The sequence below is a fragment of the Podarcis pityusensis genome, assembly GCF_964106645.2.
Source record: "Podarcis pityusensis genome assembly, chromosome: W".
NCBI classification, from domain to species: domain Eukaryota; kingdom Metazoa; phylum Chordata; class Lepidosauria; order Squamata; family Lacertidae; genus Podarcis; species Podarcis pityusensis.
Window position 1 is genome coordinate 23,263,071 of NC_138045.1, and position 21,708 is coordinate 23,284,778.

Below are 21,708 nucleotides of genomic sequence, written 5' to 3' on the forward strand. Positions count from 1 at the left end.
GCAGGGACTGAGAGCAGCAGTGGTGGTAGTAGGATGGGCAGGGGAATGACTGTCCTCCAACAAAGTCCCTCCCAAAGCACCCTTAACCTGCTGCCAATGCCCTGGAACCATGTGGAAAACCAAGTGTGCAGCTGTGTCAGGAGTCAAGAGGAAAAGGTGGAAAGGGCGAAGCACAGGGAAGGGAGCTGGCATATGGCAAGATGGCACAAGGGGAAGGGCAGGCACCAAAAAACAGAGGCTGGGCCTTGCCTCTTCCCTCCCAACTTCATCTCCAGTCACGCTTGGCACCTTTCGTAGTCATCTTTTTTTTTTTTTTTTTTAAAGCAGTTTATTGGGTTTTACAGTAAAAAATAAACATAATAAACAATGTAACATTTGTCTTAACATAGTTTCACATTTTCTTTGGACTTCCTCACATCTCCCGCTCCCACTTTCATCGTTGTAACATTTTGTCAGCAATTTATCATCTTATTTAAATTCTTATATCCCTTCTATGTTTCATAATCTTATAATTCTCGAAAGGAGCTAAGTTTTCACAGTCTTACTTATTTTCTTAAAAACTTCTAAATTTAGTGGTGCTCAGTTATTTTAGTCTAGCATCTTATTTAGCATTCATTCAAATTACAATGCTTTTGTAAATAGTTCTTAAATTTCTTCCAATCCTCCTCAATCCTCTCTTCTCCCAGGTCACGAATTCTGCCGGTCATTTCAGCCAGTTCCATGTAGTCTATCAGTTGCATCTGCCATTCTTCCAGTGTGGGTAGATCTTGAATTTTCCAGTGTTTTGCGAGAAGTATCCTTGCTGCTGTTGTTGCATACATAAAAAATGTCTGGTCCTTCCTTGCCACCCCTTGGCCGACAATACCCAAAAGGAAAGCCTCTGGTTTCTTAGTGAAGGTATATTTAAATACCTTTTTCAGTTCATTATAAATCATTTCCCAGAACGCCTTCACTTTAGGGCAAGTCCACCAGAGGTGGAAGAATGTTCCCTCACACTCTTTACATTTCCAACACTTATTATCAGACAGGTGGTAAATTTTGGCAAGTTTGACTGGGGTCATATACCATCTATAAATCATTTTCATTACATTTTCTTTCAGAGCGTTACATGCAGTAAATTTCAATCCATTACTCCACAACCTCTCCCAGTCCTCAAACATGATATTATGCCCAATGTCCTGTGCCCACCTTATCATAGCCGATTTAACCGTTTCATCTTGTGTATTCCATTTCAACAGCAAGTTATACATCCTTGAAAGTACCTTAATCTTTGGTTCTAACAATTCTGTTTCTAATTTCGATTTCTCCACCTGGAACCCTAGTTTCTTATCATTTTTAAAAACTTCTTTAATCTGAGCATAATGTAACCAATCTCGCACTTTGTCTTTCATTTTCTCCAAACTCTGCAATTTCCAATTGTCTCCATCCTTTTCTAGTATTTCCCAATATTTTGGCCATTTAGCCTCCATATTGGGTCTTTTTCGGGCCTTAGCTTCCAGAGGTGAAAGCCACCTTGGTGTTTTATTTTCCAGCAAGTCTTTATATTTTGTCCAGACATTAAACAGTGATTTTCTGACAATATGGTTCTTAAAGGCCTTATTTGCTTTAACCTTGTCATACCATAAATATGCATGCCATCCAAAAGCGTTGTTAAACCCTTCCAAATCTAACACATCAGTGTCTTCAAGAAGTAGCCAGTCTTTTAGCCAGCAGAACGCTGCGGCTTCATAATACAACTTTAAGTCTGGCAGGGCAAAGCCCCCTCTTTGTTTTGCATCGGTTAATATCTTAAACTTAATTCTGGGCTTTTTGCCCTGCCAGACAAACTTAGAAATGTCTCTCTGCCACTTCTGAAAGCACTCCGTTTTGTCCAAAACCTGAAGTGTTTGAAATAAAAACAACATCCTTGGCAATACATTCATCTTGATAGCAGCAATTCGGCCTAACAAAGAAAGTTTCAATTTTGACCAACTATCTAAGTCTCTCTTAATTTCTGTCCAGCATTTTTCATAATTGTCCTTAAATAGACTTAGATTTTTTACTGTTATGTTTACCCCTAGGTATTTTACTTTTTTAACCACATTAAGTTCCGTCTCATTCTGAAACCGTTCTGACTCTGTATCAGTCAAATTTTTCCCCAAAACCTTAGTTTTCTGTTTGTTTAGTTTAAATCCAGCCACCCGACCAAAGTCATTAATCAGTTGTAATACTCTTTTCGTACTGGGCTCTGGCTTCTGCAAGGTCAAAACCAGGTCATCTGCGAAAGCTTTTAATTTATATTGTTTCTGACCGACCTGAATTCCTTCCACCAACCGATCCCCTCTAATCATGTTCAATAGCACTTCCAGAACCGAGATGAATAGCAAAGGGGAAATAGGGCAACCTTGTCGTGTCCCTTTTTCAATTTTGAACTCTTCAGTAACCACATTATTAACTATCAATTTAGCTTTCTGTTCTGAATATATCGCCTCAATCCCATTCTCAAAACCCCGTCCCACTCCCATCTCTTTTAAATTTCCCATCATAAATTTCCAGGAGATATTGTCAAAGGCCTTCTCCGCGTCTATAAAAATTAAAACTGCTTTTGTATTTATATCTGTTTGCAAAAGTTCCAAAATGTCAATAATGTTCCTTGTATTAGCAAACAGATGTCTACCTGGGAGAAAGCCGGCCTGGTCCTTATGAATTACTTCATTTAAAACTTTTTTAAATCTATTTGCCAAAATGTCTGCAAATATTTTGTAATCCACATTTAAAAGAGAGATGGGACGGTAGTTCTTAAGTTGTGTCTTTTCAGCTTCCGACTTTGGTATTAATGTGATGAACGCTTCCTTCCACGACTCCGGTGCCCTCTTCCCCTCCATAATTTCATTGCTGACCTCCATCAAGGGTTGTATCAAATAGTCTTTTAATGCCTTATAGTACTTGGAGGTCAGCCCATCTGGTCCTGGAGATTTGCCGAGTTGCATGTTCTGGATGGCTTGTTCAATCTCCTGTCGTGTTATTTTAGAATTCAGGATTGTCCTATTTTCTTGTGACAATTTAGATAGTCCGTTTTTTGCCAAAAATTGCTTAATCTCAACATCGTCTTGCGGCCCTTGGGTGTATAATTTTTTGAAATATCTCTGGAAACACTTTCTGATGTCCACTGGATTCTGAATGTTTTTTCCATCAACCTCTAAGTTTGTAACAGTATTTAGTCTTTGTCTTCTCTTCAACTGCCAAGCTAGCAGTTTTCCACATTTATTCGCCGACTCAAACGTTTTTTGTTTCATTAATTTAACCTTCCATTCAATTTCCTGATTTATCAATTTAGAATATTGTGTTTGATAAAGTTTAATTTCTCTCAGAGTTGGCTGTGACTTCGGATTCACTCTTAATTTCTTCTCTAATTCTTTTATTTTATCCAAAATCTTATCTTTTTTCTCATTTTGTGTTCTTTTCTTTACTGCATTCTGTTGTATCAAGAATCCCCTCATTACAGCTTTACTTGCGTCCCAGACTATTCTTTTTTCCACCATATTATTCATATTTATCTCAAAGTAGTCCTTCAAAACTTTTTGGGCCTTCTTGGTAATTTCCTGATCTCTGAACAAATTGTCATTCATCTTCCATCTAAAGGATCCAGTTGGTAATAGTGTCATATCCATCTTTAATGCATTATGGTCGGAACAGGTCTTTGGGCAGATTTCCACTTTTCTGACCTTAGGTGCCAGGCCTCTGGAAATCCATATTTGGTCGATTCTTGTCCAGGTCAGTTGGGCTTCAGAAAAGAATGTTCCCTCTCTTCCTAGTGGGTTCTTTGTCCTCCAAATGTCAATCAAATCCATATTGTCAGTCATTTCAAAAAAGGTTTTAGGTAGTCTGCCGTCTTTTGTAACATTTTGACTTTGTGACTTGTCCATGTTAGTTGATACGACCCCATTCATATCTCCCATCATTATGATGTTGTTGTAATCCAGATAGTCCAGCATTGTCTCCTGCAGCTTCTTGTAAAATTCCGATTTCCCTTCATTAGGTGCATAGATTCCTAATATCAACAGTTTCTCTCCTTGATATTGTATCTCAATAGCCAAAATTCTTCCATGTTCATCTTTAAATAAGAATTTAGGTGACAGGCTCTCTTTTGCATATATCACCACGCCTCTCTTCTTAACTTTGTCTGACGATACAAATTCCTGGCCCAATCTTTTATTTATTAACACTTTTCTGTGGAGCCTCGTCACATGTGTTTCTTGTAAACAGATAATGTCCAATTGTTCTTTTTTTAATATGTGAAATATTTTCTTCCTTTTTTCCGGAATGTTACAACCATTAATATTCCAACTCAGCAGTTGCAGAGACATCCTGGATCAATCTGGTTATTTCTCCAGGGGTGGTATCTTCTCTGAATCTTCAGGTTCCCCAGGTGCTGGTGTTGATGCTGGCGTTGCCCCAGGCCCAGAAGGTAGTTCAATTCCTTTTTGAAGATCCTCTCCGTATGTAGCCAAAAATTTGTCTCTCTCTTCCAATGTTCTAACTTTGACCTTTCTCCCTCTAAAGGTAAAAGATATTCCTTGGGGAAATTCCCGCCTGAATGGAATTGCGTTGCTCCTTAGTAGTTTAGCAAGTTCAGAATAGGCGGCTCTAAGATCCAGCAGTTGTCTTGGGATATCTTTATAAATTTCAATTCTTCTATCCAAAACCTCCAGTGACTTTCCGAAGTGTAGGCCCAAAATCTTATCCCTTTCCTCCTTTGATCTCAATGTTATCAAACAGTCTCTGGGCCTCTCCTTCTTTATGAATCTTCCAAGTCTGAAAGCTGACACAATTTTGAAGTCCTTTTCTTCCAAATTCCAGAACTTGGAGAATTCTTTGGTCAAAAACTCAGTTAGATTTCCTTCTTCTGCCTCTTGTAAAGATCTAATCCTCAAATTATTCTCACGATTTCGCAGTTCTATCATAGAAAGATAAATCTGATGTTCCCCAACTTGTTTAGTGAGTGGTCTTACCTCTTGCTCTAAATTTTCCAATTTTTGTCTGGTGTCCTCAGCCAATTTCCGATTTTCTGCTGAGGCCTCCGTTAACTGTCCAATTGCTTGTGTATTCTGTACCACTTGTATGGTTAATTTATTTAGACATTCTGTATTTTTGTCAATCTTTGCTGATTGCACATCTACTTTCTTGTCCAAAGCTTCCAATTTTTCAAAAATTTTGTCTAGAACAGAAACAGATACTCCTGAGGCCATATCTTCCAATTGTAACTGCTCTGCTTCACCCTCTCCCTCTTTTGCCTGTGACAAGGCAACTTCTTCAACTTCTACTTCTGAGGGCAAAGTAGGTACAGATGATCTACGTGTCTGCGAGGCTGAGGTTAGAGTTGTTAAAGTTGTTTGTCTAACTCTCCCTCTTTTTCTTGTGCCACTCATTCCAACGTTATCTGTCAGTCAAGGTCACACTGAGTTATTCCCATGGGAATGGAAAGGCCCAGAGCAAGCAAACAACAAGGGAATCGAAAGTAAATGTACATGTAAAGTCACTGTTTTAATCCAATCCTCTAGAGGGAGCTTAAAATGTCTTTCAGAGTCTAATTTAATGTCCAAGAACCTTCAGATACAAATGTTTAGCAGAGTTTATAAATGGTCACTTTGTTACAGACAGTGCTTATTTATCTCCAAAAAGAATGTTTCAAATTTAAAAGGTCTCAATACCCTCAGATTGTTGCAAGTTCCAGTATACAGTATCCAAATCTGCAGTACTGACAGCTCAATCTCTTGATGCTCAGGCAGCTCCTGACTCTGGGTTTCACCTTCTAATTTGTAATCCAATAAAAGGAGGAAAGTCAAGTGCAAATAATAATCCCAAGTCTTTAGCTTAAAGTCTTTACTTTAAATTGCAAGTTCAATAGATGCTTAGATCTGTAAAGTTTAGAATCTCTTTCTTTCAGCCTCCACTCCTCCAGCTGATTGCTTTTTTCAAGTTCAATGGCTGCGGAAGACGGACTTCCTGTTTCCACGTCTCTCCGCTTTCAGCCAAGTTCAAGCCAATTAAGATTTTTCCTTTAAAGTCTCTAATTTCAAGTGATTCAGTCTTTTACTCACGAATAAGTTGCTTTTCATCCGGATCCGTAATTTGACAGGAAAAGGGATCAGCGCTCACCGGCAGCAGCAGCGCGGCTTCGCTCCACAGACTGTGAAGCAGCTCTCAGCGCCGCAACCCCCCTCCACGCTCCGGAGCCCCTTACGGGGTTCCTTTAGCGCTTGGAGGGTCGCTCAAGGCGCCCACCGAGCCTCAAGACCCCAGGCTCTTGCTGCCTGGGGTTTTCCGAAATGGGTCTCCGCTTCGCCGTAGCGGACGACCCGTTGTCTGCGGAGCCTCCTCTCCCGTTCAGAAGAGGACCGCCATTGCCGTTCGCGCCGCCCCCGGAAGTCCACTACCTTTCGTAGTCATCTGCCCCCAGCGGGAAGCCCAGGAGGAAGCCGATGGCACTCGGCAGAACGTTGGGCAGAGGCCGTAGCAGGAGGCTTGCGAAGAGGGTGGCTGCAGGGAAGCGAAAACATTTGCATGAGAGGAGGCGGGAGCAGGAGGAAGGCCAGCTCCCAGCCAGGACAGGCAGGCCTTACCTAGCATGTTGCCACTGACGTTGCTGCTCTCAGAGTATTTCAGCAGCTCCCACAGGAAAGCCACCACGAAGCGGAACACGTTCTGGTGCGACCGCGGCAACTGGCAGATCACCGGCAAGACAGGGAGGGGCAGTTTGGAGTTTCAGTGCAGAGCTTTGCTAGAGGAGGGGCATGGATCACTAGCACGGTGTACTTGTTGTGTTTGCAGGTTTAGACCTGGCATTAAAAAAAAGAATGTTTAAAATGGTAACCGGACTAGAACTCTGCTGGGAACTTTGGGGAATAATACAACTGTAGAGTCGGAAGGGACCACGAGGGTTAACTAATTGAACCCCCTGCAATGCCTAAGGTGGGGCTCGAACTCAGGACACTGAGATGAAGAGTCTTATGCTCTACCAACTGAGATATCTTGGGGGAAGGGCCATAGCTCTGCTTTTCATGCAGAAAGTCTCAGGTTCCACCCCCAGCATCTCCCAGGAGGGTAGGGAACATCCCTTGTCTGAAATCCTTGAGAGCCACTGCTTTTCAATTTCGACAATACTGAGCTAGATGGCCCAGGGGTCTGATTCAGTATATGGCCGCTTCCTGTGTTGGAAATTGAAGCGAGGTTCACTGAAACAGGTGAGCTATTGTTACAACTCCTTGTCAGAAAGTAAAAAGGCAACATGTGCGCACCCCACCCCCCTCCACAACCGAGAGGGATGGTTATCAAAGGAGACACCAGCAACCTCTGCAGTTAACAAGGCTTCCCAGACCAGACTAACCCTCCTGCCAGTGTGCCGGTTTACTGGCTTTCAGGGATGTTTTAGTGGATTTCCTGTTACTCGCGGCAACATTTGGACTAGATGACTTTGGAAATCCCTTCTGATTCTATGCTTCTGTACACACCACAGACCAGCCAGGAAGAGATGGGGCTCTGGGGCCGACCTGGCGACAGAGGTGGCTGTCATGTGAGCACTCAAGGCAGCGCTGATACAGTTCATAGCAAAGGACTGGTTCTGGCACTGCCTCCAGGAAGATGAGCAGAGCTTCAGCCACCGAGTGGTTACTGCCAGCTATTGACAGCCTGGCAAGGAAAGTGTTCTATCCTGTTACCTGCACCCTGCCTCCTTCCCAGGCTGGTCCAAAGCAAGAAGCTTTGTCCTTGTTGGTTTCTATTTCCCTCACTGAGCAGCAAAATGCTTGTCACAGGACAATTGTTTACATTCCACAGTCAGAGTTACTGTTGGGTTCCCACGGGAATGGGAGACTGGATGTGACGTACACTGGTTTCCTGTTTTTCAGTGTTCTCTCGGTTTCTTTGTGTCGAGAGGAGTTGCTTCTCTGCTCTCACAGAGGCAAGATGCATGTTTGTATGCTCTCAGCATAGAGTGTAAATAAACTTTAGCATGTAGCACAATATCTCCTCATCCTTTCATTGTGTGACTACTCTGCTTGGGCTCAAGATAAGACGAGCCTGTATCAGCTCCAGGTGGGCCGGAGCTGATCAAAATCTCACATTTTTGGTTATGGACTCCAGAAATCGGAATCGGAATGCCGGCAGAGGAACAGAGGGACAGATTGGTGTTATCTGCTCTGCGCGTCAAGAAGATTGATGAGAGGTATGTGCTCTTGCTACCAGGAAGCCTGCCAGCTCCTAATTAATGGCTTTGAGATCACAGCAGCTTTACGATTTCTCCAGGCATAATAGGGGAAGCAGGAGTGAGCAATGTTCAAGCATATATTGTTAGGGGTGAGTTGGAGGTTTACTAGCTGCTGCCCCCTACTTAGGCTCTGTGCCTCATAATTATCAGGTCCCTGTTGATTTAATGGTGGGTTCAGAATCGAGACAGGGGTTTTGGTGAAGGCATTTAGTTTTCTCTCTAACATATTGATGGAGGCTGATAGCACCTTTATTTCGTCAGCCAAGTGAAGGCAATATTTCTGCAAAGTCCTCAGCTCCGCTGATTGTACTATATCACTCAAAGATTTACGATGAGGGTCGGGGTAAAGAGAGAGGCCATCTGGGCTGGAGGTCATATCCAACAGCGATTTGTCTCCTGGCAAGGGAGTATTTGAAGTCGTTGCGGGATCATGTGGGCAGTCTATCTGCTTGGAGGTGTTTAGAGGGTTGTTTGGAGTCATTGCAGGATCATGTAGGCAATCTGACTGCTTGGAAGTAACAGGTGAAGGAGGCACAAGATTGCAGAAAAACTCCTCCAATGATGAGATAGAAGGCTCTAAGATCTTAGGTGGTGAATCCAGCCCAGTAGGCTTTGAAACCTTCGACCTAGGTTCTGAGGCATTAAAGGAACAGTCTTCCACAGAAGAGGTACGGTCACGTTTTAGATTCGTCATGCTAAACCCCTTGAGCGGCTCGGTTATCTAAGAGTCCTTCAAAGGCCAAGCAAGAGCTGGTGGAAGGCCAGGGAAGCGTGACCGGTGGCTGCCCAAGTTACAGCTAATCGAGTTGTTAGTGAAGCTCATTAAGGAGATTTATGTCGCTGGCTTTGCAACCTTCCACAGGGTGAGCTCCTGGCATTATCATCAAAACGTTATCGCGCCAACTTCCAGAGAAAAATAGGAGCGGAGTAACTTACAGCATGAACTGGAAAGGGGAGCTCCGGCAAGCATGTCTTACTCGGCCTTGACGATACAGCGGGTTCGTGCCTCCCTTCAATAGGTGAGAGCTGTGCGTTAGTTGCAAAGACTGCAATCTATCTTCTTTAGCGTTCCTTGTTACGCTAAATCGAGTTGAGCCATAAAACAGTAGATAATAAAACAGTAAAACAATAAACCATTAGGCTAAAAGCAAAGGAAACAAAAAGACAACTAAAAATATAAACATAGGGTCAGAGGATGGCTAAAACCTAATTAAAAGCTTAATTGAAGACGGGAGGTTCTGGCTAGTCTGCTACCTCCGTCGCCATTTTTCCTTGGCTCTTCATTAATGGTTTTAAGGCTGGACTTTGAACTTTTAAGCCGAAGAAGCTTTTTGCTACTGCAGAGGCTAGGCAGAGGCTTGAAACGGTAGTGCTTTGGAATGGAGCTGCAGTAAACACAGACGCAGCTTGATTAATGCAGCAGAGATGGCTAATGCAAGGCTGGCTGATGCTTGTGGGATTCCTAAGCTCAATAGAAAGAATTACACAGAATGGGTGTTGTACGCAGAGGCTCTTCTGCGAAAAGAGGGTCTGTTTAATGTTATTACAGAACCCCCCCCCCCCCCAGCTCCGATGACAGATGAATGGGCAGCTAAGGATTCCAAAGCAAGGGGAACTCTTACATTGCTAGTATCCCCAGGAGAGCTTTGTCTATTGTGTGATAAGACCTCAGCCAGAGAGATTTGGGACACTTTAAGAGATGCTCATTTGAGAACAGAGGCTGATGCTTCTTTGTTCTACTATGCCAAGCTGCATGATATGGCACTTGCTGAAGGTGCAGATGTGCGTGCTCATCTGATGGAGATGCAGTATCTGAGACATGAGCTGCAACAGAGAGGACTCACCTTTCCAGAGGCTGTGTATTCCTTCTTTGGGTTCAAGTTGGGAGTCCGTTGCCACTCAGATTGCTGTTTTGCCAACTGCTTAGATCACAGTAGAGCATGTTACTGCTGTGATTCAGAATGAAGCTGACCGCCGAGGTGCTAGCTGCATCGGTAAGGGGGAGTCTTCACAGACGTCATCCCAGAATGCAGTGGAACCACCAGATGGTGCCAAAGCTTTGAAGGCAGTGAAATGCTACTCGTGTGGACGTCTAGGCCATATGAAGAGGGAATGCAGATATCCCAGGGCCAAGACAACAGAGCAGCGCAGCGAAAGCTCAATGCGTGGAAAAGGCAAAGGCAAAGGTCCGGTGTCCAGGACAACACAGCACAAGGCAATGGTCTCACGCTTCACTCCAAAGGTTGCAAAGGTCCAGAATAATAATAATAATAATAATTTATTATTTATACCCCGCCCATCTGGCTGGGCTTCCCCGGCCACTCTGGGCGGCTTCCAAAAGAATATTAAAATACTATAATACATCAAACATTAAAAGCTTCCCGAAACAGGGCTGCCTTCAGATGTCTTCTAAAAGCCTGGTAGTTGTTGTTCTCTTTGACATCTGGTGGGAGGGTGTTCCACAGGGAAGGCGCCACTACCGAGAAGGCCCTCTGCCTGGTTCTCTGTAACTTGGCTTCTCGCAGTGAGGGAACCGCCAGAAGGCCCTCGGTGCTGGACCTCAGTGTCTGGGTAGAATGATGGGGGTGGAGACGCTCCTTCAGATATACTGGACCGAGGCCGTTTAGGGCTTTAAAGGTCAGCACCAACACTTTGAATTGTGCTCGGAAACGTACTGGGAGCCAATGTAGGTCTTTCAAGACCGGTGTTATGTGGTCTCTGCAGCCGCTCCCAGTCACCAGTCTAGCTGCCGCGTTCTGGATTAGTTGTAGTTTCCGGGTCACCTTCAAAGGTAGCCCCACGTAGAGCGCATTGCAGTAATCCAAGCAGGAGATAACCAGAGCATGCACCACTCTGGCGAGACAGTCCGTGGGCAGATAGGGTCTCAGCCTGCGTACCAGATGGAGCTGGTAAACAGCTGCCCTGGACACAGATTTGACCTGTGCCTCCATGGACAGCTGTGAGTCCAAAATGACTCCCAGGCTGCGCACCTGGTCCTTCAGGGGCACAGTTACCCCATTCAGGACCAGGGAATCCTCCACACCTGCCCTCCTCCTGTCCCCCAAAAACAGTACTTCTGTCTTGTCAGGATTCAACCTCAATCTGTTAGCCGCCATCCAACCTCCAACCGCCTCCAGGCACTCACACAGGACCTTCACTGCCTTCACTGGTTCTGATTTGAAAGAGAGGTAGAGCTGGGTATCATCCGCATACTGATGAACACCCAGCCCAAATCCCCTGATGATCTCTCCCAGCGGCTTCATGTAGATGTTGAAAAGCATGGGGGAGAGGACAGAACCCTGAGGCACCCCACAAGTGAGGGCCCAGGGGTCTGAACACTCATCCCCCACCACCACTTTCTGAACACGGCCCAGGAGGAAGGAGCAGAACCACTGTATAACAGTGCCCCCAGCTCCCAGCCCCTCAAGACGGTCCAGAAGGATGTTATGGTCGATGGTATCAAACGCCGCTGAGAGATCCAGCAGAACTAGGAAACAGCTCTCACCTTTGTCCCTAGCCCGCCGGAGATCATCAACCAGTGCGACCAAGGCAGTTTCAGTCCCATGATGAGGCCTGAATCCCGACTGGAAGGGATCCAAATGGTCCGCTTCTTCCAGGCGTGCCTGGAGTTGTTCAGCAACCACTCGCTCAATCACCTTGCCCAAGAATGGAAGATTTGAGACTGGGCGATAGTTGGCTATCGTGGCCGCATCTAAAGATGGTTTTTTAAGAAGCGGTTTAATAACCGCCTCTTTCAGCGGGTCTGGGAAGGCTCCCTCACGGAGGGAAGCATTCACCACCCCACGAAGCCCATCGCCCAGTCCTTCCCGGCTAGCTTTTATAAGCCAAGATGGGCAAGGATCAAGGAGGCAAGTGGTTGGTTTCACTCGTCCAAGCAGCCTGTCCACATCCTCGGGGGTAACGGATTGGAAATGATCCCACACAACTTGACTAGACAGGACTCTAGCACTCTCCCGCCCCGGCCCTGCTCCCACGGTGGAGTCTACCTCTTCTCGAATCTGAGCGACTTTATCTGCAAAAAACTTTGCAAAGTCATTGCAGGAGATCATGTGGCCCCTACTGGGCCCTGATGGAGCAGGTGGTTCCGCTAAATTGCGAACCACCTGAAAGAGTCTCCTGCTGCTGTTTTCCGCAGATGCAATAGAGGTGGTGAAGAAAGTCTTCTTCGCCGTCGCTATCGCCACATGGTAGGCTCGACATTGAGCTCTAGCCCGTGTCCGGTCAGATTCAGAATGGGTTATCCGCCACCGGCGCTCTAGCCGTCTCAACGATTGTTTCATTGCCCTCAGATCCGTGGAAAACCATGCAATCGGAGAGGGCGCTTTGGAGCCAAACAGTCAATAGCCCTGGTTAACTTCACATTCCAGCGGGCCACCAGGGAATCAGCTGAAAGGCCATCAACATGGGATAAAACATCCCCTACCTGGAAACCATTTGGATCCATTAAGTGGCGGGGGCGGACCATCTGAATCGGTCCTGCCTCCCTGCAGAGGGGAAGGGTCACGGAGAAGTCCAGTTGCACCAGGAAGTGATCTGACCATGGCACTTCTTTGGTTTCGCTTTTACTTAGTGTCAGATCACCAACATCCATAGAGGTGAACACCAGGTCTAAGGCATGCCCGTGGCTATGAGTTGGGCCAGACTTATTCAGGGACAGCCCCATGGAGGCCATGCTTTCCACGAAGTCCCGAGCGGCCCCTTGTAAGGTCGTGTCAGCATGGATGTTAAAATCCCCTAGGACAACTAAACTAGGTGTCTCCAGGAGGACATCTGCCACGACCTGAAGCAGCTCGGGCATGGAATCCTTGGTGCAGCAGGGAGGTCGGTACACCAATAGGAATCCTGTACTGCCCCTATTGCCCAACTTCCAGAACATGCACTCAGAGAACTGGGTCTTTCCAATAGGACGCCTGGTGCAAACTAATGACTTCCTAAAAATCACTGCAACCCCCCCTCCCCGCCCACAAGGCCTGGGTTGCTGTGCGTAAGAGAAACCTGGTGGACAAGCAGCGGCAAGGACAGGCCCATCTGCTTCATCCAACCAAGTCTCTGTCACACATGCCAGGTCAAATCCTCCATCCACAATCAGGTGGTGGATGGCAGAGGTTTTATTCATCATTGACCTGGCATTGCACAGCAACACTTTCAGGTCATGTGGGTTTCCCTTGTTGATTCCAGTATCCTTCCGGTCAGGACCAGACCTGGAGGCAGGGATAGTCCTCAAACAACGACTAAGCCTGCTTCCTCGGTAATGACATGGTCAGGTCTTAGCGTATCTCCTCCTCCTACCCGTGATCACTGAGATCGGTTGTCCGAGTGCATCCCCCCCTGTGGAACCTGCCCCAGCCATTTTGTTTGCTGGGACCCACTCCCAGGCAGCCCTGACCCCTCCCCTTAAAATCAAATTAAAGCCTATACAAAAAACAAACTAACAGAACAATAAAACTATAAAAACAAAAAACAAAGTTACAAACACAACATAATTAAATTAAACAAATTCCCACACCCAACTAAACACCCACCCCACCCCACACACCCGAGGCCTCCCTGGAGCCCCATAAGCTGCGGAGGTGAGTATGGGGCCCGCCCCCCGGCCCAAGGTGGAAAATGGGCTTCAAGGGGGAGCGGTTCTCCCCAAGACTCATAGGCAGAGCAGCAGCAGCGATGTCCCGAGGCCTCCTTGGAGCCTTATATGCTGTGGTGGAGTATGGGGCCCGCCCCCAGGCCCAAGGTGGAGAATGGGCTTGCAGGGGGAGCGGTCCTCCGCACAAACTCATGGCAGAGCGGCAGCAGCAATGTCCCGAGGCCTCCTTGGAGCCTTATATGCTGAGGTGGAGTATGGGGCCCGCCCCCCGGCCCAAGGTGGAAAATGGGCTTCAAGGGGGAGCGGTCCTCCCCAAGACTCATAGGCAGAGCAGCAGCAGCGATGTCCCGGGCCTCCTTGGAGCCTTATATGCTGTGGTGGAGTATGGGGCCCGCCCCCAGGCCCAAGGTGGAAAATGGGCTTCAGGGGGGAGCGGTCCTCCCCACAAACTCACGGCAAAGCGGCAGCAGCAATGTCCCGGGCCTCCTTGGAGCCTTATATGCTGTGGTGGAGTATGGGGCCCGCCCCCAGGCCCAAGGTGGAAAATGGGCTTCGGGGGGAGCGGTCCTCCCCACAAACTCACAGCAAAGCGGCAGCAGCAATGCCCCGAGGCCTCCTTGGAGGCTTATATGCTGAGGTGGAGTATGGGGCCCGCCCCCCGGCCCAAGGTGGAAAAAGGGCTTCAGGGGGGAGCGGTCCTCCCCACAAACTCACGGCAGAGCGGCAGCAGCAATGTCCCGAGGCCTCCTTGGAGCCTTATATGCTGTGGTGGAGTATGGGGCCCGCCCCCAGGCCCCAGGTGGAAAATGGGCTTCAGGGGGGAGCGGTCCTCCCCACAAACTCACGGCAGAGCGGCAGCAGCAATGTCCCAAGGCCTCCTTGGAGCCTTATGTGCTGTGGTGGAGTATGGGGCCCGCCCCCAGGCCCAAGGTGGAAAATGGGCTTCAGGGGGGAGCGGTCCTCCCCAAGACTCACCGGCAAAGAGGCAGCAGCAATGTCCCGAGGCCTCCTTGGATGTGAATACAGCATTTTTGTATGGATCTCTAGGTGAACCACTTTATATGCTTCCACCTGATGGCATACAGGTAAAACGGATTTGTTTGTTCTCTGAAGAAATCCCTTTATGGTCTCAAACAGAGTGCACGGTGCTGGCACACAAAATTCACTGAAGTATTGTTTTCTCTAGGTTTTCAGGAAGGGAAAGCTGATCCTTGTGTATTTGTCAAAGAGGAGGGGCAAAAGAAGCTGTATTGCTTGTTTTATGTTGATGATATTTTGTTCTTTTGGAAGGATGTCACAATGTACAATAACGCCCTAGCTCAACTGAAAGAGCACTTTGACATGAAAGATCTTGGTGAGGTAAACAACTACCTATCTCTGGAAATAGAGAGAGATCAAGATGGTAACATTCTAGTACACCAGTCACGGAAAATTGCTGATGTGTTAAGCAAACTCAACCTGATAGATGCTAACCCTGTAGACACACCGATGACAACAGGTTATCAGGTAGACGAAACTGAAGGAGCATTTTCTGACACTACACTGTACAGAAGTGTGCTAGGTATGCTAAACTTCATTGCCAGATGTTCAAGACCAGACATTGCTCTTAGCTGTAATTTGCTAAGCAAACAAGTCAACAATCCTACTGTTAAGGATTGGAAAGCTCTGAAACGCATAGCTCGCTATTTGAAAGGCACTATGCATTACAGACTGAGATTTAACAATCAGAAGTCTGATGGTCTTGAAATATTTGCAGATGCAAGTTTTGGAAGTGACACTACAGACAGGAAAAGTATGTCTGGAGTTTGCTACATGTACAATCAGGGTCTATTTGATTGGCCGTGCAAGAAGCAAACAACAGTTAGCTTAAGTACTTGTGAAGCTGAACTGAATGCACTGTCTTATTCACTTAAGGGTTGTGAATGGTTGTTACAATTGTGCAAAGACATGAAAATTCCTGTCAAATGTCCAATCCAGGTTTACCAGGACAACAAAGCATGTTTGGCTTTGCTGAATTCTGAAGGTTGCAAGCAAAGCACGAAGCATTTGCAATTGAAACTGCAACATGCTAGGGAATGTGTTCAGAAGGGACTCGTAACGGTGTCCTATATGCCAGGTACTGAAATTCCTGCTGATGTATTGTCCAAGATTGTATCAAGGGATCAACACTGTACCTATGTGCAGAAGTTGGGTTTGTACTGATATTGTACGAACATGCTGCCCAGTGATGTTCACAGAAAGGGGGAGGCTGTTGGTTTCTATTTCCCTCACTGAGCAGCAAAATGCTTGTCACAAGACAATTGTTTACATTCCACAGTCAGAGTTACTGTTGGGTTCCCATGGGAATGGGAGACTGGATGTGACGTACACTGGTTTCCTGTTTTTCAGTGTTCTCTCGGTTTCTTTGTGTCGAGAGGAGTTGCTTCTCTGCTCTCACAGAGGCAAGATGCATGTTTGTATGCTCTCAGCATAGAGTGTAAATAAACTTTGGAATGTAGCACAATATCTCCTCATCCTTTCGTTGTGTGACTACTCTGCTTGGGCTCAAGATAAGACGAGCCTGTATCAGCTCCAGGTGGGCCAGAGCTGATCAAAATCTCACAGTCCTTACACATCTGGGCCCACCTTGCAAGTTCCCCCTTTTTGCGTAAGGTGGACCTTGAACCCACAGCCCTGAGATTAAGAGTGTCACGCTCTACCAACTGAGCCATCCCAATGTAATTATCCCACACCTCCCCTCTTGATGAAGCTACCTGCAAAGCTGATCTGCCGAGGAAATGTCCTTCTGCAGGCATGGTTTCAATCCAAACAACAAATACTAGTGGTCAACTCCAAAAGTGCGGTCAACAAACCCTGCTTGCCAAAGAACAATTGAACGCACCCTTGAAGCTCCTTTGCAGCCATGTCTTTACCTTGACACCACGTATGATGCTAGATGTGGGGCCTGCGGGCCTGTCAAGATTCCCCACCTCTATTAACTTTGGAAAATTCGACAAATATGGTAACAGAAGTTTTGAATGAAATAGAGCAGTTTGGCCAACTGGCGGGATTTATTTTGAATAAGAAAAAGACAAAAATGATTAGTAAAAATATGGATCGAGAAACTATCGACAAAGTGCAGCAACAACTAGAAATAGAAGTGGTAAAGAAAGTTAAATATTTAGGAGTTTGGTTAACCCCCAGAAGTATTGATTTGTATCAGAACAACTACATACCAACCTGGAGTAAGATAAAAAAAGACTTAGAGGTGTGGGGAAGAATGAAATTCTCATTTTGGGGAAGAATTGCAATAATAAAAATGAATGTGCTACCGAAGATGCTATTTCTATTTCAAACTGTTCCAGTAATCAGGGGGGCAGCTATCTTTAAAAATTGGCAAAGAGAAATTTCAAGGTTTATATGGCAGGGTAAGAAGCCGAGAATAAAGTTTAAGCTACTGACTGATGTGAAAGAAAGAGGAGGCTTCGCCCTGACAGACTTGAAATTATATTATGAAGCATCTTGCCTCTGCTGGTTGAAGGAATGGATGAAATTAGAAAACACTGATTTGCTAGATTTAGAAGGTTTTGATAATAGATTTGGGTGGCATGCTTATTTATGGTATGATAAAAAGCGAGTACATAAAGGTTTCGAAAACCACATCATAAGAAGGTCTTTGATAGAAGTTTGGGAAAGGTATAAAAATCTGTTGGAAGTAAAAACTCCATATTGGTTGTCACCACTAGAGGCGTTGAGTGTGAAAAAAATCAATATGAAAGGGGGATGGGTAACATATCAGAACCTAATAACAAAAACAGAAGGTAAATGGAGGCTGAAGTTGTTTGAGGTAGTTAAGGAATATACTAATGATTGGCTGAATTATTTTCAAATCAATGAAATGTTTAAAAAAGATCTGACATTAAGAGGCTTTGAGGATAAAGAGTCGAAATTTCAGAAAGAAATAATAAATAATGATTTTAAAGTTGTGGCCAAAATGTATAAGATATTATTAGAATGGCATACAAAGGATGAAGAGGTAAAATCGGTTATGATTGACTGGGCCAAAGATTTTGGATATAATATACAGATGGAGGATTGGGAGAAATTATGGAAAGAAGGTTTAAGATTCACTGCATGCACAACAATAAAAGAAAATGTGATGAAAATGATGTATCGATGGTATGTAACACCAGTGAAGTTAGCAAGGATGTACAAAGGATGTAACAAATGTTGGAAATGTAAAGAAAAAGAGGGTACATTCTTTCATATGTGGTGGGAATGTAAGAAAGTAAGAAGCTTTTGGGAAATGATATATAATGAATTGAAGAAAATGTTTAAATACACTTTTGTTAAGAAACGAGAAGCGTTCTTACTTGGTATTACAGGGAGCGAGATAAATAAGAGAGAAAGGAAGTTATTTTTATATGCAGTGACTGCAGCAAGAATATTGATGGCACAGGAATGGAAGCAAGAGGAGCTACCTACACTAGACGAATGGAGAATGAAGATGACGGACTACGCAGAACTTGATAGATTGACGGGAAGGATCCGAAATCAACGAGATCAGAGATTTATAGAAGATTGGGAAAAGTTTACAGAGTATATGCATAAATTAAGTGATAATCAAATAACGCTTGTAAGTTTTAACGAAGCTCTGTAAGAAGAAATGTCAGAATGTGAGCAAAATAAGACTTAATTTATAAAAATAATGGAAGTAAGGTTTTAGAAATGTGTAAGAAATTAAGAAGGGAAGGAGTATCAGTCAAGTTGAGGGAAGTCAAAAAGAGAACGGATATTAAAAAAAAGATGTATGAATTGTATAAATTTTGCACTGGAAAAATTGAATAAAAATAATTTTTTTTAAAAAAAAAGATTCCCCACCTCTGCTCTATCTAGCCAGGCTGATGTTTTCAAATGGGGGTTAAAGCTGTTAAGCTGTTTGGATGCATGACTGGACTTTACTGTGGGCATTTCATTGTGCTGTGTCCCAGAGCCTTAAGGATGGGCTGGCCTAGGAACCTAAGCCACCAGGTATATAAAAGTGAGGTCCACTCCAGCCAAGAGCGAAAGAAAACCACCAAGAAGCCCTGCTCCCCAACAATGTCCCCCAAAGAGGATACGGATCGTCTCGGGAATGCTGGTGTCCAAGCACTCAATTATCTCCTGCAGCTCGTCCTGCATGCCCGGGGTCTGGAAGAGGTCCTCCTGAAGCAGAGTATCACCCATGCATTAGGAAGGGATGAGGTGCATCCTGGATAGCATGAAGAACAATCCAGCCCTGGGGTGCATAATGTGAGGTCGAGGAATGCAACAATGGAGAGAAGCCCATCACCAAGAGAGCTGGCACAAGGGCTGAGAATTTTATCCCGCCTGCTTTCCACAGTAGCATTCCTACTACCCTTCTCATGATTTGGGGCAATGGGAGAGTGAAATCATTCCCCGCTTCTTCTAGTGGCAAGTCTCAGAGAGCCGCTTTGCTAGGGATAGACAGATAATGGTTGTGAACACTTGGGTTTTTCTGAGCCGCTCTAAGGAATACCATATGTTGGATGTCCCACCCACTGCCGCTCCACCAAGGTGCCACTATACTCACAGCAGGAGTTTGTAAGAGCGAGTTGGTAGCTAAGATATAAATCAATTGTGGCGTTTGGAACCTGCACACCCCAAAACTGGTACTGGATTCCAGCCAACACCCATCCTTTCAATGGTACAGTCCCCCTCAGCTCACCTGGTGGCAGGCATTCTTGAAGAGGTGGTCCACCAAAAGCCAGATCTCCTTGGCCGCTCAGTGGAGTCATCACCATCCTGGGGTACTATATCCAGAAACTGCTTCTCCTGGAGGTCCAATGACAAGCGGGACTGGCATGAGAGCCTGACAGAATGTGTGCCTGTATGCATTCTTTCCTTGCTCCAGCTGGGTGGACAAGTCTTGCCCTCTGAGGCCACAACTAGGGCTGGGCAATAGCTGGCTTTCAACACTGTGATATATCACTAGCTAAACATTGCAATACACCAATATATCACGATGTCTGAAATAAGATGGAGCTATGTAGAGGCATTGGCTGGCTTCACGGTTTCCCCCGCATTGTGATTTTTGCTGCCCCCTGCAGGAGGGCAGGGGAAAGCTGAACCGGCAGAGTCCACAGGGGCTGCAGGAATCTAGAGAAGCATTGTCTGGCTTTACAGTTTCCCCCCACATTGTGTTTTTTGCATAGTACACACACACATCATGATTCGCAATATATTGCCAGGTCAGAAATTATGAAACCAGTCTCACTATCTAGACTTCAAGCTGACTTGAAAATATATCTTTATTGACATATCGCCCGGCCCTAGCCACAACAAGCATCTCAAGTGGGAAAACAAAAAACAAATTGCTCACACCCCAAATCCAAGCTCCCCCTCCCCCTATTAATATGCAGCTAGTAATCCTCCCACTCTGGATGTGCAGTTCACCCAAAAGCTTACTAAATATGCAGCTGTGGACATGAGGTTTGGCTAACATTTTATTTAAATTGTTGGAACCTGCCCTGGGACCTTAGGGTGAAGGGCAGGAAATAAGTAACAAAAACAGCAACAGAACATGGATGGGCCTTCATAGGTTGATGGGCTGCAGGCCCAGCCAGCATGATGAGATGATGGGGTCACATGTTCACCACCCCTTGTCTAGAGCACGTTGCAGAGGCAGTGGTAGAAACTGAGCAACAGCTGGAGCCCCAGCCCACGACTTTGTATGGGCAATGCAGCACACAGCAGCTGGTGAACAATGCCTCCTGCCTCCTTCCCATCTTCCTCTCCAGAAATGTTCAGGGTGGTTAGTTCTATCTCAAGCTACCAAATTCAAGAGAAAGAGAAAGAGAGGAGGGGGGAGCAAGAGAGCTTTAGGAGCACAGCAATGGCAAGCAGCCCATCACTAAAAGGAGTTGGCAAGGATGGAGAATTTGATCCCCTCATCCCCAGGGCAGCTGTTGATTAGGACCCAGTTCATCCCCCCTCCCCCGCCCCCAATACTCCCCGCCCCTGGAGAGAGAGAGAGAGAGAGAGAGAGAGAGAGAGAGAGAGAGAGAGAGAGAGAGAGAGTATTGGTGTGGGGAATGACACATACTGTATCAGAGTCTTAGTGCAAGAGTAGCTGGTGCATGCTAAAGAACACAGGAGCCTTGCTGGGTTAGATCAGCATTTTGTTCCCACAATGGCCAGCCACATGCCCTTGGGAGTCCATAGGGACACGGGGACAATAGCACTCTGTCCATCATGTTTCCCAGAAACTGGTAATCAAAAGCATGTGGTTTATGATAATAGTGGCAATAAATAGCCCTGACCGGTAGCCACTGATAAACACATCCTCCATGATTCTAAATGTCTACAGCTGTCCAAATTGACAGTCACCACTGTCTCCTTGTGGCTATGATAATACACCCAAGTATATCTGATTTCGAGAGGAGTGACATTTCCCTGAGCCACCCCAAAGCAGCCACTACTGCTTCCCAAATGCCAGTGCTCAGGTGGTAAGAGTAAGCAAGAGTGGCATAGCCTGTGCAGCAGTTGCTGAGCACAGAGACAAGGAGAAAACTGGCTCTTGGGGCCAGAGGGGACTGGCGCCTGCATCATGAGACTGGGCTTTCTGCCTCTCGTGCTGCCAATCGCAAGCGGACCCAGAGTCAAGCAGAGCAAAATCAGTTACAAGCAGTGATGGCAAATTTTGGTTTCGTCTCCGTTCTCCTCTTCCGAGTTCTACAAGGGCCACGTTGAGACTAGGGAAGAGAAAAAAGCAGAGAGCTAGAGCCACCACCTGGACTGGATTTGAGTAAGAAGACAGGCAGGTGAGGGTTGCCTGAGAGGAAAGTGAGGTTGGTGGGGTAGTGCCTGGTTTGCCCTA

At 45.8% G+C, this 21,708-nt stretch overlaps 1 protein-coding gene across 1 annotated transcript in view; it reads right to left on the reverse strand.

Annotated features, from left to right (window-relative positions):
• Nucleotides 1-7,533: 7,533 nt before the first annotated feature.
• Nucleotides 7,534-21,708, reverse strand: part of LOC308467682 (inositol polyphosphate 5-phosphatase OCRL-like) — a gene marked incomplete at its 5' end in the record, with an annotated part of 40,305 nt that continues 26,130 nt past the window's right edge. The window contains 3 exons of the mRNA XM_080989401.1: nt 7,534-7,657; nt 18,950-19,034; nt 19,558-19,664. Of these exons, the coding sequence (XP_080845527.1) occupies nt 18,986-19,034; nt 19,558-19,664 (156 nt within the window). The 3' untranslated portion in view covers nt 7,534-7,657; nt 18,950-18,985. The remainder of the gene's footprint in view (nt 7,658-18,949; nt 19,035-19,557; nt 19,665-21,708) is intronic.